The sequence below is a fragment of the Nuphar pumila genome, chromosome 15 (assembly GCF_984573655.1).
Source record: "Nuphar pumila chromosome 15, dmNupPumi1.hap1.1, whole genome shotgun sequence".
NCBI lineage: Eukaryota > Viridiplantae > Streptophyta > Magnoliopsida > Nymphaeales > Nymphaeaceae > Nuphar > Nuphar pumila.
In genome coordinates this window covers 4,930,715-4,948,225 of record NC_143263.1, presented here as the reverse complement: position 1 = coordinate 4,948,225, position 17,511 = coordinate 4,930,715, and the positions used below count along the sequence as shown (strand labels likewise).

At 36.7% G+C, this 17,511-nt stretch overlaps 1 protein-coding gene across 1 annotated transcript; it reads right to left on the bottom strand.

Moving 5' to 3' along the window:
* Window positions 1-664: 664 nt before the first annotated feature.
* Window positions 665-7,737, bottom strand: LOC149814230 (putative protein phosphatase 2C 5). Its single transcript, XM_089988501.1, has 11 exons — window positions 7,214-7,737; window positions 5,770-5,898; window positions 5,550-5,652; window positions 5,283-5,393; window positions 3,212-3,291; window positions 3,056-3,109; window positions 1,794-1,910; window positions 1,657-1,711; window positions 1,547-1,579; window positions 1,394-1,440; window positions 665-917 (listed from the first exon to the last, which is right to left on the bottom strand). The coding sequence occupies exons 1-11, from the start codon at window positions 7,615-7,617 to the stop codon at window positions 776-778; spliced, it is 1,275 nt and encodes a 424-aa protein (XP_089844627.1). The 5' UTR covers window positions 7,618-7,737; the 3' UTR covers window positions 665-775.
* Between the last annotated feature and the right edge of the window lie 9,774 nt (window positions 7,738-17,511).

Here is a 17,511-nt window from a genome sequence, read left to right as displayed (position 1 = left end):
ATCATTGTCTTCCTGACTTTTTACATGCCCAAAGTTGTTGTCCAAGGAATAGAAACAATTTCGTAAGCTGTCACCGAAGTTGTAATACAGTCTTTATCCAATCCTTGTATAAGCCAGTGCTTGAAACACAATAGGCCTTCTCTTCATGGAGGGAATGCCTCTGCGCAGGCATGGCAATGGTCTATACTATATTCCCAGGCTGTAAGAAATGCCTGAGTTTTTTTCCTACTTGAACACCCAGTGGTTTTTTGATATATATCATGGTAAGAGAGACAGATTGGCAGCAATTGCCTTTTTCTCCCAATAAGCTAATAGATTACTATTAGAAAACAACAATTACTGTCAAGTTGCAAAATGCCAACAAGAAAAACAAACGGAGATATTTTTACTGGTAGGTAATAGAAAAAAATGAGGAAAGCAAAATACTACTAAAAGCTTGAACCCTTGTTCCCTCAAATTTTCTGCCTCTCACTTCAAATAACATATTATGCTCGAGTAATCTGAAATTGTCTATGAACTTGGCTGTAAACTATTCTGCATTCTACTATTCTCGATCATAAATCATGACTGGTAGTAATTTAGCACCTTTGCTCCTGGCTGGATATGACTAGGATGACAGCACTGTTCACCATATAGCAGATTGGTTCTCTCAAATAACAAAGTATGATTCTGAAGGAAATATAGATTGCTTATCATATTTTCAATATCTTTATGAAAATCATGATTTACAAAGGCAAACAAAATGGACTTCTTTGCATGTTATCTACATCTATATTCAGAAGGCTGCAACTTCATGCAACATATACGACAACCAAATTCCCAATGATACTATGCTTATGGTTGCAAAAGCTTGGCCAAGTTCAATGAAAAAGTTTTGTTGGTCTTGCTCAGGAGGCATGGCCTGCCAATTGGTTCTCCTGCAAACAAATCGAAGCATCATACTTCAGCGACAACATGGTCTCAAAAGCAGTAGTAGCATAGTAGCTTAACATAATTGGTGAAGAAGGATGCAACGATCTGGATGTCCTAAGCATGCTAATGAAAAAGGTTCAGCATAATCCATCAGAGGACCAGGATTATGTTACTCATGTATTAAAGAAATGCAGTATGCACATGTAGCTGTAAATTGAAGGCTTTATGATGTCCTGGAAACTACTTTCCGATTAAACACTTATGAAAAATAAACCACGATCCACTTCGTTCATAAGTAGCAAAATGTAAAAGAAAGAAAAAAGGTTCATTTTCAAACCGAATGACTCATTTTTTAGATGGATGTCTATTTGTTTCTCTGTAGTGAATAATAAACATACATTAACATCTGGATGACCTGCCATTCAAATGGGCCCAGCCAAAAGTTATCATTGCAGTAAAGAACAACGAATAAATCACATACCCTAAATCAGCTAGAACAATGCTTATGTTGTCCTGAGAGTTTTGTTCCTGCAAAATATGACTGGTCTTTAAAAACTGCTAATTTATAAGAGCTAGAAAAATTCTTAAAGCATATGAATTCAGGATCAGTATCACAAGATATATGATTAAGTACCAAGGCAGCAAGAGCCAGCGCTTCACAAGCAGACTGCAAGAGAAATGAGGCATGAGTCAGTATGGGCATATTATTCAGAATGAAATGGAAACCATGAAGACAACACTTGCCTGAACATCACCATGCTGACGAAGTTGATTTCTGACAAAACGTACAGCGTCTGAACTGAAAACAATAACATGAAACAGCTTAGTGGTCAAGCACTCATGTGACTACAAGATACTTCAACACGTTTGACTTGGCAAACCTGCTCATGTAATCCCACAGGCCATCAGATGCCAGCAACAAAAATTCTGCATCTGTACCAAGAGATACTTGGTATATGTCTGGAGAAGCAGTAACCCAGTCACCCTTCATTTGCACCCTGGAAACAACACAAAATACATATAAATCAACCAGAAAACTTTACCTTAGACTAAAGAGATTATTCCTTTTGGGGATTGAACAAAACATACAATTTTGAGAAATACAGAGATATCCAATCTTACCGACAGGATTAACAATCATCGAGCTTCAATTACTCTTGCTACAAGCTAATGAATTTTTGAAAATATTTGCATATCATTCATCTCCTATCAAACTAATCAAAGAAAAATTATTGGTCCCATAATAACTAGTAATTTTCTGTATGGAAAAACTGATGGATGTTGATGATAAATTTCCTTGCAGATTGCAATCATTGACTTCCCTTTCGTGCTACCAAGTCTATTTACAACAGTGCATCAGCAGGTACTCATGATAAAACCAACAATTTCATTTAAGAGATGAGGTACGTAGCATGTGAAGACGAACTTGTGACCATAGGACAGTAAACTTATACTTGCAAGGTAGCATCATTTTAGGAATCGAATATGAGATTTTCACAGCAATCTCATATTTTCCAATAAAAGTATAGTAGCCAGGAGCATCTCTGGCAAAGGGATCACAGAGTGCCCCAAAAGTTTTGCAGAGTGGAAGAGTGACTGGCATAACATGGCCACACGATTGGCATAACATCACCACTCAAAAATATAGAGAACATTTGATTCACTAAAAATATTCTCAAAATATCATCTCAAACACATGAATTATCATAAGCTTCTAGAAAACAAGATAAAACATGAAAGAAATAATGCAAGAATACATTTTCATCTTTTGATTTGTACACTGAGGGCATCTAGTTTTAGGCAACTTATATCTTTATATTGTATCTGTTAACTGTGATAATGAAAATCTATTGTGAAACTTTGGTTTTAATTTATGTTTCACATGTGCACATACACATTTTGGGATGAAGGCGTTGTTGTTGTTGTTGTTGTATGTGCACATACACAAATAACTGCTTTTACACAGAATAAGCACTTCCTTTGAAAGATATGGCGATTCCATTTTCCTCATACATAAGTTTTCATGTATAATAGTTTATCCTAGGGAAGGACCTCGCTAAATAACTTTCATAACAAATGAGATTTTGGAACTGCTGCAATTGTATGAGAAAGCAAAGTCAGTAAAAAATGTAAACACAATTACCGGGAAATAAATTTCCTTGTCCATCTCCCTTCTTCAACTCCTTTCTCCAACATCCTTTTGAGGGAAGAAAGAGAACGATCAGAAGTAGCATATCTTATAAACTGATACAACCACATTGATAGTTTGTTTGTCTCATCAAGCTTTTAAGAAACATACTCATTTTTCTTTGTCTTGAAACGCATATCCCCAAATGCACGAGATACAGAGATGTCACCGCAAATCCGCCCATCCGCAATCTGGAAGCCAATGATTAGTGTTTATATGAGCAACATAAGCTATCAAGAAACAACAGGTTCCACATTACAAAGAAATATCACTGCTGTTCACTTCTTATCCAAATCTATATAGCCAGTCAGTGTCATGTTCCCATCTCAAGCATATTATGCTTATTATCTGATCCAAATAATATACTGACAATATTTAGGGATAGGGTGAAACACTACAAAATTCAATGTCTACCAATTGATTAATAGCCTTAACATTATAAATACATGTGGATTTCAGCAACACAAACTATTAAAAGACAATGGGAGCCACACTACAAAGAAAAATCAATGGTGTCCACTTCTTATCTAAATCCCCATAGCCAATCAGTATCATGGTCCCATCTCAGGCATATTATGCTTATCATCATATTTAATAACGTATTCACATTGTTTAGGGTGAAAAGCTGATGAAATTCAATGTCTTAGGAGCCTTAACACTATAAAACATGTGAATTTCAATGATTTATTAAAAAAAGAAAGCAGGAAGATAAATGAATAGAAATAACAGGTACTCAAAATCAACTGATGCCCCAAATGATCTCTTAAATGTTTAATGAAAATAAAATTAAGTGGAGAGGTTTCCTAAAAGATAAAACATGAAAAATATTCCATGTTCATTTCTGGTTTACACAGTGCTAAAAGCATAGAACATCATTTACAAAGAAACGTCAAATACCATACCTTTGTATATCTAGACCAAGAAGGAACAATTGGCTCTGAACTAAACTAGCTGACTATATGTTCCTTTCTAATGCCACTATGCTGATATACAATTCTACTACAAATAGAAAGCATGGATGAAGCCGTCGCTAGGACACTTCTATTTAAGAATCCTGTTTCTGCACTTATTAGTTAATCTATTGCCCGTGGTGAATCCCTTGACTAGCTGGAGAACCAAATTCTAGTTCATGAGATGACAAAACCCGAAATAAGGCAGCTGAATCACAAACAAATTGTGATACCAGGATCTCAGAAAGTTAATCACTGTCCACGAGTTCCATAACAAAGAAATCAAATTAGAAACAGAAAAAGGCTAGCCGTAAGGCACATAGGCCTAACTACAACCCACAAGGGCTCCACACACCTGGCTATATGGGTTGGCTTAAGGCTTTCAAGTTGAACGAGGTCAAGAGCTCGATACCTGGAGACTGCGTCCTTTGCTGCAATGCCCAAGCCAAATAGGAAACTACCCCCAGTGGGAAGGGGGGAGTAATCATGAAGTTTTACATTGTGGACACTGACTCAATTCCATGGTCAATGTGACACCTCTCAGCCCATAACGGGATGTCAAAACCATAGCAGTGGTTTCTCCACATCAAAGAAAAAACATGGGCCTAAGTACAAGGCATTATTCCTGGAAACTTTGGGCCCAATATGGATCATGTAAGCATTTGTTTTCTCCTTGAGGCAAGTCTAAATACAAGTCTAGTTAACGTCTCACATATACTTCTTTCTAAAATAGAGCTTCTGAGATACTTACATCAGGAGTATTGACTATGACAGAAGTAAACATGGATGACTGTGCATTATTCCAACCTATGGTGGCGAATTACCATGATGAAAATTTCACAACATAGCTTTTAAACATGAACATATAGCATAAGAAAACCTAAGTGCATCATGTGTCCTGGTTTATCTCTGGATATCTTCATCAGAAAAAAAGAGAAAGAGAGCTGCTTTATGTAAAGGAACTTAAAGAAGATATTTCTGACTGGCACACTGGATAACTATTTCATACAAAATAAAAAATAGGATCACTGCTTGGGCTTGGAGTCCTAAAACTGGCATATCAGTATCAGTAATTTTAGGTTAGCTGCCACCACTCCAGATAAAGAAACTACAAAACATGCAAATAATTTTTGCTAATACATTGCAGTTCATGAGAAAGCAGCAAGCAGAAATGATGATGAAGAGACATCATCACATAAATGGGTAAATGAAAACAAAGACAGGAACCATACCCATCCACCAGCTTCTTTGATTCTCTTGATCTCTTGCAAAGAAACTCTGTTATTACCATAAGGACGGTGAGGACTAGTTAAAACTTCAGCTTTTCCAGAACGAGATAGAGCCTGCAACATGTGAAGCATTAGCCGAGAAAAAACTGTTCCAAATTATAGATGTTCATTATGTAGAGGGTTCTTTTTATGATGAATTCAAATGGCAAAAGAAGTTTCAAATGAATTATTGGTGATATAATATGTAAAAAATCATAGTCGGATAAATACCACACATGAATCACCAACATGTGAAATGATCAGCATATCACCTCCTACAAACATAACTGTAGCTGTTGAACCAGAATCAATATCTGTCCCCACTTGTTCTAGCCTGTGGAAAATATAAAAAATATCTATGGCTTTCAGACAAGCACTAAACATAATGATTAAAAAGCAGCTAATATCGAACATAACATGTCTTGATTTAAATGGCAAACTGAGTCTTCACCAATTAAGTAATTTTGAATCAACGTTTGCAAAAGCTATCTGTATTGCCTCTCTTATGGCAGTGAAATCTCTCTGTTTCAGAAGCAATCCTCCTTGCAAAGCTGCAGCACACTCCTTGTACAATTCATCCCTGAACAAAATAACAATTTCAAGCCAGCAGACGAGGTTAAGAGCATCATACTTCTAGTATGAAGGTGCAAAAATTTCTAAATGACAGGCATAAGTATCCTTATTAATACTCATGCAGATCAAATGAGAAATTAGGAAGGTACATATGTATGTAACAATGTATTTGGGTATGTCTAATGCATGTTAGAATGTGCATATGAATGCTTGTATGCCATGGCTGTTGAATCTCAAGCTGAGATATTTGGTGAAAAAATTAACTCTTTTTATGCTTTCTCAAGTGGAGTAAAACAAGTAGTTAAATTCTATTTTTTTCAGATAAAATTATAAACAAGCTTGAATGAGCTTATCAAGCTCTTAATAAGCCTGGCCAGTTTATTAAATGAACAAGCTAAAGCTGAGAGACTGTACCCTAGATTTTAAATGAGCTCGAGTTTTTTTCACAACCTTAATTATTAGTTATTATTTATTTATGTAATTAAATGTATTGTATATGTTCTTTCCAAATGGTTCCTAGTAAGAATACACGTGAATAGTAACTAATTTTTGGGTTTATCTTGTTCCTATAATAGAATGAAAGTTCAAAGCTTGAGAATCAATGTGACCTTATGTTCTACTTTGTTCTGAGCATAGTTGAAAGTTTTGCTTATAAGCTTGCACGCTACTTGTTCTTTTATGGTTGACTTAAAATTGGTGATTCACGAAGTCATAAAGAAATTGTATTTTTCTGGAAATGGACAAATTGTTTGTGGTGTAATTTTCATTGTATTTTCATGCGCTGCCCTGACCAATGAATTACGTAACTCTTGATGAACTAAACCAAATTGAACAGAGTTTCAATTTCGTTCTGGTGATTTGAATCAGCAACCACCACTAAAAATAAAAGAAACTCTACCTAAACATGAACTGGAAGACCAGCACATCAAAGCAGAAAGAAAGCAAGAAACAAGAAGATTGGTGGTGATGAAATCTAATGAGGACCCCCAAATTATCTCTCTATGAACTATACCAAATTGAACACAGCTTCAATTTCGTTCCGAGAATTCCAATCACCAAGCAAAACCAAAGAAACGGTATCCAGACATGAATTGACAGACCACCATATCAAAAGCATCAGAAAAGAGAGAAACCAAAAGATGGGTGGTGATGAAAGAAGAGGGAAACCTCAAATTGGGACCGAAATAAAAGAAACTGTATCTTCTCATGAAACCACCAGTGAGTTTCAAGAAAAACAAAAAAGACAACCATATAGAAAACAGCAAGAAAACAATAAACAACAAGGTGGGTGGTGATGAAATCCAATGAAAGAAGAGGGAAACCTCAAGAATTGGGCCGAGGAGAAACCGGCATGCCCGTCAAAGACAGCGGCGTAGTCGAAGCCGTCCAGAGAGTCGGAATGAACGACCACATCGTCCTCCATCTCGGACCTTGGGCCCTGCAAGCAGCTCCATCCCCACCTAATGTCCCCAGCTATTCCCTCTTCAGGAGTGCCACTGGTGCTCACTGTCATGCCAGCAGAGGCTGCTGCTGCTGCTGTTGCTCCTGCAGTTCCCATTGATGCTGCAAGGGAGGAGGGAAAAGATTGAGGGGAAGTTAGAGGGATTCTCAGTTCCCTCATCATCTTCATCCTTTTCTCCTCCTTGGTGTGATTGCTGTTGCTATCATGGCTGTGGTTATGGTGGTGGCAACTTCCCAATATGAATTGTTGCCTAAGAAGGGCCATCTCTCTCTCTCTCTCTCTCGCTCTCTCTCTCTCTCTGAGGGGGAGGGGAGGAGGTGTGAGAGATAAGAGAGGATTGGTTCCAACGGTAGGAAATCTTCCTCCCTCCAAAATGGTTCTCCTTTTAACGTTTTCCAAGTACACGAGACGTATCAAATTTGGAAGTACAGGAGCTGGTGGCATGGAATCCGCAGCGTTCTAAGCCACACAGAATCTGAAGCTTTGGCCCAGACCATGTGTTTTTTAACGGTCAAGGCGACCAATGAGTTGCCGACCCTTCTGCACAAGCGGAAGTGGAACCATCAACTCCTGACTGTCACAAACCTTGGGATAAGGTGCTGACCCTTTCATCTCGGGTTCCACTCCTATCGAGCGAGCGGGTGCCTTTAACTGGTGTGTGCTCAGAAGGGCTTGGGCAATGTTGTTAAAATCGGTCTGAATCGGCGTGGGGCCACTGACACCCAAGCCCTTGCGGAGCCCATCAGTGAACCTGCACACACCCGGTGGGGGTCGAACCTAGGACGAAGGGGTCAGCACCTTCTCCCCAACCCCACCTTAACGGTTAAACATGTGTTCTGTCTTTTTCTTACTTTTCTTCTGATGTTTTTGTATTTTTCTGATTTTTTCTTATATTCCGGTTCAGACCGATTCTATTCGATTCAGTGTTTTTTAAAAAGCCCGATTCACCTACTGAATTAATTTTGACAACATTGAGCTTGGGTGTTGATGACCCAACCCAGTGTTTATCTCGCAGGAGGGTGAACCCATTAAGTGACTCCAGTTCTCAATAAGGGTTTCTCATCATAAAAGAAAGGCTCTTGGCTGTCACAAAAATACCGAGGTGATAAACAGGGATATTAACCGCAGTTTACTTAAAAAAAAGTCCGGCAATGTTTTCAAAATATCTTCCAATTTGCTATTAATGTGTTTTTATCTCAAATTGTTGCAGTATTTTTATATCGTTTCTATATTTATTTATTTTTATAGATACTTTATATTCTTTATGTTTTATATATAGAAATACTTTTCTTAAGATTAAAAAAAAAACATAATTTTCAGGATATCAATATATATATTTCCCACTCAAACGTCACTTAGAATGAGAGATTCATTTTTCAAGTCCAAGTAAATCCCATATGAAAATGGTTTCTTCAGAATCTTACTTATGTTGGTGTCCATTTTATAAACTAGGACTGCCTTCAAAAATTATCATGTAATTTGTCATATATAGCTCTAAATCTTCCACAACCTAGACTAAGTTTTACATTCAAACCAAAATAGATTGATCTCACTTCTCGGTATGACTGATATTTCAATATTACATCTTAATCTAAGTGCATCATATCCAAATCCTAAGGTGTTTAGGTGTGTGATACTTTATACAAAACATAATCCAAATCCTGGCTTAAATTAACGTGACTCGATTAAGTTGATTTCGGTTATACCAGGATCTTAACCCAGTTTCGTTTGATCAATATAAAAATATGAGAGGGAGAGAGGAAGAGAGAGAGACACGATATCATCTCACATCTCGTTCTCTGTCAACACTACTTGGACTCACATCATCAAACCGATTCAGGTCAATCCCATGAAAGTCAATATGGTTCCCTTGAAGCTCCACTGCCCATGATCACTGGAAGTTGCTGAACCTGCTGGAGAACTAGTACTGATTGAAGCTGGAGATGGTGTACTAAAGGGTTCCCGATCAATGGTCTTTGGTGATGAAGATGGTGTCAGTGTCGCATTGCCTGTGAACTTGTCCACGGGTAACAATACCTTTTCAACCCGATACAGTGCCAATGGTTTTATCAATTAAAGGGCATTAGTGAACGTTGTCTCCACTCCACCAAACCAGTAGAAATATACGTGAAAGTAAGCTCATATGGGCCATTAGGTCCTGAAGCCATTGTGGGCCGAGGGTTGAGAACAGTTTGGAACATGTCCCATGTGTAGAACTTGGAAAGCACATGGAGTTTAACCTGCAGCTCCTGTGTGAGACTGTTAAGGAAGCTTGTTGGAAGGTTGCTGAAAGCTTGTCTGATGGCACAAAGATAGTGAGGCCGTCGCTCGAATCGTTAAGCTGGTTGGCGAGCTGAATTTCAGCTTCTGTGATGTTTAGTAGATGGATCAAGACCTTGTATTGGCCGGATTTGTCGAGGATTTCGGTAAGGTTCAACGCTGGCAATTGAGCTGCAGTGGTGGCGAAGAAGAATGCAGCAGATAGGCAGAGGGAGAGAATGAAGAGAGAGGAAGTGTGTGATGGCTTCATTCTCTCTGTTCTTTTGGTTCCGCATAGTGGAGATTTGAGAAGGGGATGACTTTTATGGGATCGGATGGATCGTGGGGTATATAAACTTCCTGGCATCAACTGTGTCTGTAGTTGGACTGTGGAAGAGAGGTGAGTCTGTGTTTGACATAGAGAGGTGAGTCTGATGTTTGACATTTTTAGGTAATCACACCATGTCGGTTGCAGGGAAGTGTAGGTCATGCACTAATAATATATTACAGAAAGTCATGCACTATCTCCTTTTTTTTATAAAGAAAAAATTCGGTCATTGAGTTTAAAATGTTAAATGCAGCCCCTTACAATAGAGATGATGATTCCAAGGACATTTTAATACCATTGACATTTCTACCCCCTTCCGAGGTGCACCACGTAAGAAAGGTTGGTCAGTTTTTTCTCTCTTCGGGGCGAGGGATCCTTAGCATAAATTTTTTTTCTACCCATTCCTGTGGTGAGACCTAATACCAGACCCACCCAACTCTAAGGAAAGGTCCAATCCGTTGACACACCCAATCATAACGAAAAGGTGAATAACTTTTTTCTTTTGATTTTTTTTCAAAAAAACACACCTACCTATTTGGCAATAACAAAAGTAGGACAATTTTTAGAAATTTTAGAAGGCGCCAAAACTTCACGACCTTGTGTGGAACCTGGTGGATGAAGGATGTTGCGATTAGGATAAGATCTAGATCTGTACCTTACCTTATCCGATCAAGTCTCCTTAACTTAAGAAAATTGTGATTGTTGAGTATTGAGATTTTGTTGTAAATGTTTATCATTATCTCTCCTTTAACTGTTTATCGTCATCTCTCCTTAGCTTCTGTAGTCTATAAATACAGTGTAATATTGATAAATGATACACAGAAAATTTTTTCATTTACGTGTTTTTATAAACTCTCACATGGTATCAGAGCTTACAAGCATTCACCGTTGTTAGTCGTCTTCCTGCCGACCAGCACTCCTGTCTGTCACCCAGAGCATGCCCATTCCCACTGCACCCAATACTCATTCCTGCTACACCTTCCTAATTACCCCTTCTCACTGATCAACACTGTTGCTCTCCTTCACAAGGTGTAATCAGATTCGTCATCTCTGCCCCCATCTTCTCCATCCTTGTCTTCTAGATTTACAGCTGGACGTCGGCAATTCACCGTAGGTTGCAGTGAAACTGAGGCCAATTCCCTTTCCTTTTCTGGTTGCTGTAAATCAACCATTTTTTTTCTGATAGTGCTCATATTTGCTCGACTCAACACGCCCTCCCTCTGATTATCTTTCTGGTTCAATTTTTGTATTGTTGCAAGATCCTTAGTAGTCGGCTCTTGGTTCCGTCCTATGCGATAAGCTAAGTATCTTGCAATTGTTTCATTATTTTCTTGGGTTACATAGCTGGAACTAGTTCTGCAACTTTTAACCTATCTGATGAGTTTGTAAGTTCGTTATACCTACATCATTCTGACAGTTCAGAAACTGCCCTCGTGTCTCAACCCATTGATGAAGACAATTATGCCACTTGGAGTAGAGCTATGATAATGGCCCTTAGTGCCAAAAATAAAATCGGCTTCATAGATGGTTTGGTTTCAAAACTGAAAACTGATTCACCGAATTATCCGAAGTGGTTCCAATGTAATAACATGATTCTATCATGGCTGTTAAACTCAATTTCTCAAAATTTGGCCAATAGTGTTATTTATGCCACCACCCCTCAAGAAGTTTGGGCAGAGTTACATGAGCACTTCTCACAAAGTATTGCACCTAGGATTTATTAAATCCAATGCATAATAGTTCATCTTTGGCAAGATTCTATGTCAATAGCTACATACTTCTCTAAACTCAAAGGCTTTTGGGAAACATTGTCTTCGTATAATCCTTTACCCTTGTGTAAATGTGGTGTTCTCAAACAATTGAAAAAATAACAGGAACGTGAAAGAGTTTTTTAGTTTTTTATGGGTCTTAATGACTCTTATGATAAAGTAAGGGGGGCAAATTCTCCTTAAAGACCCATTATCATTAGTTGCCAAAATATATGCCTAGGTTATTCAAGATGAACGAAGTAGGGAAGATCGAGTTAACCCTATAACTGCAATAAATAAATTGGCCTTATATTCAAGTTCTCCTCATAATGAGCATCGTGAACCATCAATTAGTGTCATCCAATTTAGCTCCAAAGAATGAACGAAAGATACACGACATTGTAGACCTAGCTGTTCACATTGCGGTATCATTGAACATGTTAAAGAAAAATGGTTCAAGCTTAATGGATATCCTTCTGAACATAGATTTTATAAGTCAAGCAAATCAACTCCTATATTGTCGATTAATGCATCAATATTACATGGGGGTGAGGCAAAAGGAGGTACAGATGAGACTATTGCACTCATACGGAGTGAGTACAACAACTCATGGCTTTCATCAAACGCAAGTCATCTACAACTAATTTCGTAGGTTTGTCCTCTTATTCTCATTCAAATACATCTTGGATCATTGAATCAGGAGCCAGTGATCATATTGTTTCTTTCTCTCTTTTTTTTTGATAAATATGAAAAATCCACTATTCATGTCAAACTTTCAAATGGGTCGTCTGTGGGTTCATTAGATCAAGGTTTGGTAAAAATTTCAGATTCAATCTCCTTGCAAAATACCCTATGTATTCATTTGTTTAACTTCAATTGGATTTTTGTTACCCAGTTAACCAAATCCTTGAATTGTTCAATCACTTTTTTTCCTAACTCGTGTGTCATTCACGACCTAGCATCAAAGACGAAGATTGGTGCGAGTAAAGAGCGAGATGGCTTGTACATGTTGAATTACTCACCACCTCTTATTGCATCATTATCAAATCCCATGAATAACCCAGGTATTTGGCATCAATGACTTGGACATCTCTCGACTAGTCGCATGAAATTTTTTCTTAAATATGATTCTAAATTTTTTTCAAATATTTCATGTCATTGTGATGTGTGTCATTGTGCTAAACAGACAAGGTTGTGTTTTGGTTTAAGTGAAATATCTACAAAAATTGTTTTTGAGTTGGTGCATGTTGATATTTGGGGTCCCTACTCTCAAAGCTCCTTAAGTGGGGCCCATTACTTTCTCACTTTGGTAGATGATTTTCTTGATGTGTTTGGGTGTACTTAATGTGTCATAAAAGTGAAACAAAACATCTACTTCAGAACTTTGTTTATATGGTTCAAAATCATTTTCAACATCCTATTAAATCTACTTGATCTGATAACGGGTCAACTTTTTTTTTCTCATGAGGTTTAAAGTTTTTTTGAAAACAATGGAATTAACCATCAACACAACTGTGTATCCACACCGCAACAATTGAACGTAAACATCAACATTTGTTAGAAGTAGCAAGAGCTCTAATGTTTCAAGCTAGTTTACTATTCAAGTTTTGGGGTGAATGTGTCTTAACCGCTGCTTACTTGATCAATCACACCCCTACTCTTTGTTTAGGAGAAATATCACCTTACGAGGTTTTGTTTAATAAAAAACCGACTTTCAATCATGTCAAAGTTTATGGATGTTTGTGTTATGCTACTAACACAGATCAAAATAAATCCAAGTTTGATCCCAGAGCTAAAAAATGAGTTTTCATTGGTTATCCTTTTGAACAAAAAGCTTACAAAGTATACGATTTGGAATCCCACTCAATATTTTTTAGTCGTGATGTTATTTTTTGTGAATCAACATTTTCATATCATACAATTAAAGAGGGTGATAATAACATAATGTTGCCAATTCCTGCCTCCATGGGTGAACTCTCTACAAATTATGATAAACTTGAAAAGCATTTTGCGTCAACATCCACCTATGAAAACACCATTTCTTCAAGTAACCATAATACCCAATTACCTGATGTTGAACCAAAAATTCGAAGAACAGTTCAAGAAAAATGTCTTTCTGTCATGTTAAGAGACTTCTATTGTACAATCACTCAATCAGATCCTAATCCAATCGAAACTTCGACAAATAGACCAAGAGGTACATATTTTTCCTTAGTCAATTGTGTCTCCTTCCAAAAGTTTTCTGCATCACATCAAAAATTTCTTCTAGCCATCTCCGTTATAGATAAACCCACTTCATTTCATCAAGTTGTTAAAGATAACTACTGGTGTGATGCTATGAGTAAGGAAATACAAACTTTGGAGGAGAACAACATCTGATCTGTCACTTCTCTCCCAAACAGAGTAAAACCTGTTGGGTGTAAATAGGTATTCAAGGTAAAACATAACTCTGATGCTTCTGTTGAGCGATACAAAGTATGACTTGTGGCAAAAGGATACTCCCAACAAGAAGGGCTAGATTACCATAAAACATTTGCTCTAATGGCAAAATTAGTTTTAGTTTGCTGTCTTCTTGCTATCGCAGCCATCAAAAATTGGTTCCTTCATCAAATGAATGTTCACAATGCCTTCTTACATGGGGATCTTAATGAAGATGTTTACATGGAATTACCTTCAGGGATTGGCAAATAGAGAGATAATTTGGTATGCAAACTCAACAAATCATTATATAGCCTCAAACAAGTGCCCAAAAATTGGTTTTCAAAACTTTTCATCACTTGACTCAATATGGTTTTTCTCAGTCTAAAGTTGACTACTCTTTATTCACATTTTGCAAGAACAATGTGTTTATAACTCTTTTGGTTTATGTGGATGATCTGGTAATAGCAAGAAATGATGATGCAACTATTACTGAGCTAAAATAATATCTAAATAAGAACTTTCATATGAAGGATTTGGATCGGTTAAAATATTTTTTGAGAATAGAAGTATTCAGATCCAAGTCTAGAATATATTTGACTCAAAGAAAATATGCCTTGGATATCTTAGATGAAGCAGGTATGCTGAGAGCCAAGCCAGTTGATTTTCCAATGGATCAAAAGTTATCTCTAACATCCTATGATGGTGAAGAGTTGAAAGATCCTTTTATATATAGAAAATTGGTCGAACGTTTAATATATTTAACCATTACATGCCCCGATATCATGTATGCAGTTCATAATCTGAGCAAGTTTATGCAGATGCCAAGAAAACCTCATCTAGAGGCTGCACTTCATGTGATACATTATTTTAAAAAAGGGTTCATGCCAAGGAATTCTACTATCAACCATGTTCGATCTTTATGTCGGAGCTTATTGTGACTCTGATTGGGCTAGATTTCTAGAGTTCAAAAAATCAATAACTGGGTAACTGTATTTTTTTGGAAAAAAGCCTAATTTCATGAAAAAATAAGAAGCAAAGCACAATTTTTCGATCATCTGCAGAAGCTGAGTATCGGGCCATGGCAAATGCAACTTGTGAAATAACATGGCTGATGTTTCTCTTTAAAGACCTTCAAGTGAAGCTGATGCAACCTGCTAATCTGATGTACGATAATCAGGCAACTATCCACATTGATTCCAACCCTGTTTTTCATGAGAGAACTAAGCACATAGATATTGACTGTCATCTCATTCAAGAGAAACTCATCAATGGTGTCATCCAAACAAGATATGTGTAGTCAAAAGATCAGGTTGCAGATCTTTTTACCAAAGCTTTGAGAAAAGAATAATTCTTGTGTCTTATAAACAAACGGGGAGTTTTGAATATGCACTCTCCATATTGAAGGGGAGTGTTGAGATTAAGATAAGATCTAGATCTATACCTTACTTTATCCAATCAAGTCTTCTTAACTTAAGGAAACTTTAATTGTTGAGTATTGAGATTTTGTTGTTACTATTTATCATTATCTCTCATTTAACTGTTTATCCTCGTCTTCTTAGCTTCTTCCGTCTATATATACAATGTAATGTTGATAAATGACACATAATTTTTTTTCCATTTACGTGTTTTTATAAACTCTCACAAAGGAAACTTGAGATTGTCAATGAACATGTAAGTGGGGTTATGAATTTATCCCATTTTTTTTAAAAAAAATCCTTCTCTCTCTCTCTCTCTCTCTCTCTCTCCAAATAGAAGCGCACACATTGCACTTTTAATACAAACAATACTATTGCTAAAGACAAGGCAGGGTTCTCATTTTTTTGCAAAAGAAAAGGCAAGTAGAAAAACAACACATGCATACATTAGCCTGCCATTTGCCCAATTGAAGATAGGCAGCTACTTTCAAATATATATATATATATATATATATATATATATATATATATATATATATATGCTGCTAATCACCTTTCGAGCTAATTGCAAGGTTTTTTTCACGTTTTCCTTAAATGTGACTGTAAAGATTTAAAAATCGATAGTTTAAGATTTTCTTAAATATTGAAGACTTAAAAATTATATTTTTATCGAAAAAACATATCCAAGTGTTGTTTCCTAGTAAATTGACCATGTAGAATACATTTGTATGGTTAGATTTAAGAAACACATGAAAAAAAAAATCCTTCAAAAAACCTGGTTAGCTCTCTGTTAGCTAAAAAAGTGTTTAGCAGCTAGACACCTTCGCAGAGAAGGTGGTAGCTGACAGGTTTGTTTTAATGTTTTACTTAAATCTGATCATACAAATGTGTTCTACAAGCTTGATTTTATATAGGAATGAATTCTTGGATCATCATGTAGGTAAGTTTTTATAATATTTTCTATGGTTTAAATTTTCATAAATATTGAAAGCTTAAAAAATTATGTAAAAAAACATGATCAAATTGTCGTTTTCTAGTAAATTAACAATGTAGTACACATCAATATGAACATAGAAAAAACCCTTCAAAAAATCTGGTTATCTAGAAAAGTGATTAACAGCTACCACCTCTCTCTCTCTCTCTCTCTCTCTCTCTCTATATATATATATATATATATATATATATATATATATATAGGTGCTTGATGCTTTTTGTACCTATCGTCAAAGGCGTACAGCCCAGTCCTGCCTCCCGAAACAGTTAAAAAATTTATTTTATTTTTTTAAAGCCCAGTCCTAGCCCAGCCCTGATTCCATATGAAATAGATTTTTATCCATTTTTGTAGCCCAGCCCAGTCCTAGCCCAGCCCTGACTGCAGCAAATAGTTTGATTCGTCCATATGAAATAGATTTTTATTAATAATTGTAGCCATTTTTTATTTTATCTCAAAAAAAAATTTTCCGGGGGCGCTGCCCCCAAACCCCCGACTACCACACAAACATTTTTTGTTCTTCGCCCCTGTTTGCCCCCCCCCCCCCCCCCCCCCCTCCTCACATGAAGCCTAGCTACTTCCTTGCCCATCGTGTGGTTACCACAAGTGGATAGGAGGTTTTCAGGTTGTTTTTTAAAAATCTGACCCCCATGATCGATTTGCTAGGAAATTACACTTGGATCAGTTTTTTTTGAGAAAAAAAATTGTTTTTTAAGCATTAACTATTTTTTAAAATTGTAGATGGCTGATTTTTGAATCTTATAAAAACCTAACTTGCTGTTGGAATCAGACAATCCAAAAATAAATTCTCATAAAATCAAGAACATGGTCAGATTTTAGAAAAAATAGAAACAATCTTTCCAAAGCTCGGTAGGCATGCGATAGGCACAAAAAGCAACAGGCACCTACCCATTACTCTCTCTCTCTCTTTCTCTCTCTCTCTCTCTCTCTCTATATATATATATATATATATATATATAGGGGTAGTTGCCTACC

Coding starts and splice junctions, on each gene's coding strand:
- LOC149814230 (XM_089988501.1), bottom strand. CDS start 7,617: ATGGCCCTTCTTAGGCAACAATTCATATTGGGAAGTTGCCACCACCAT. Junction 1,580..1,656: donor GTCAGCATGGTGATGTTCAG/GCAAGTGTTGTC, acceptor TTTCTCTTGCAG/TCTGCTTGTGAAGCGCTGGC. Junction 918..1,393: donor ATTGTTCTAGCTGATTTAGG/GTATGTGATTTA, acceptor ATTTGTTTGCAG/GAGAACCAATTGGCAGGCCA.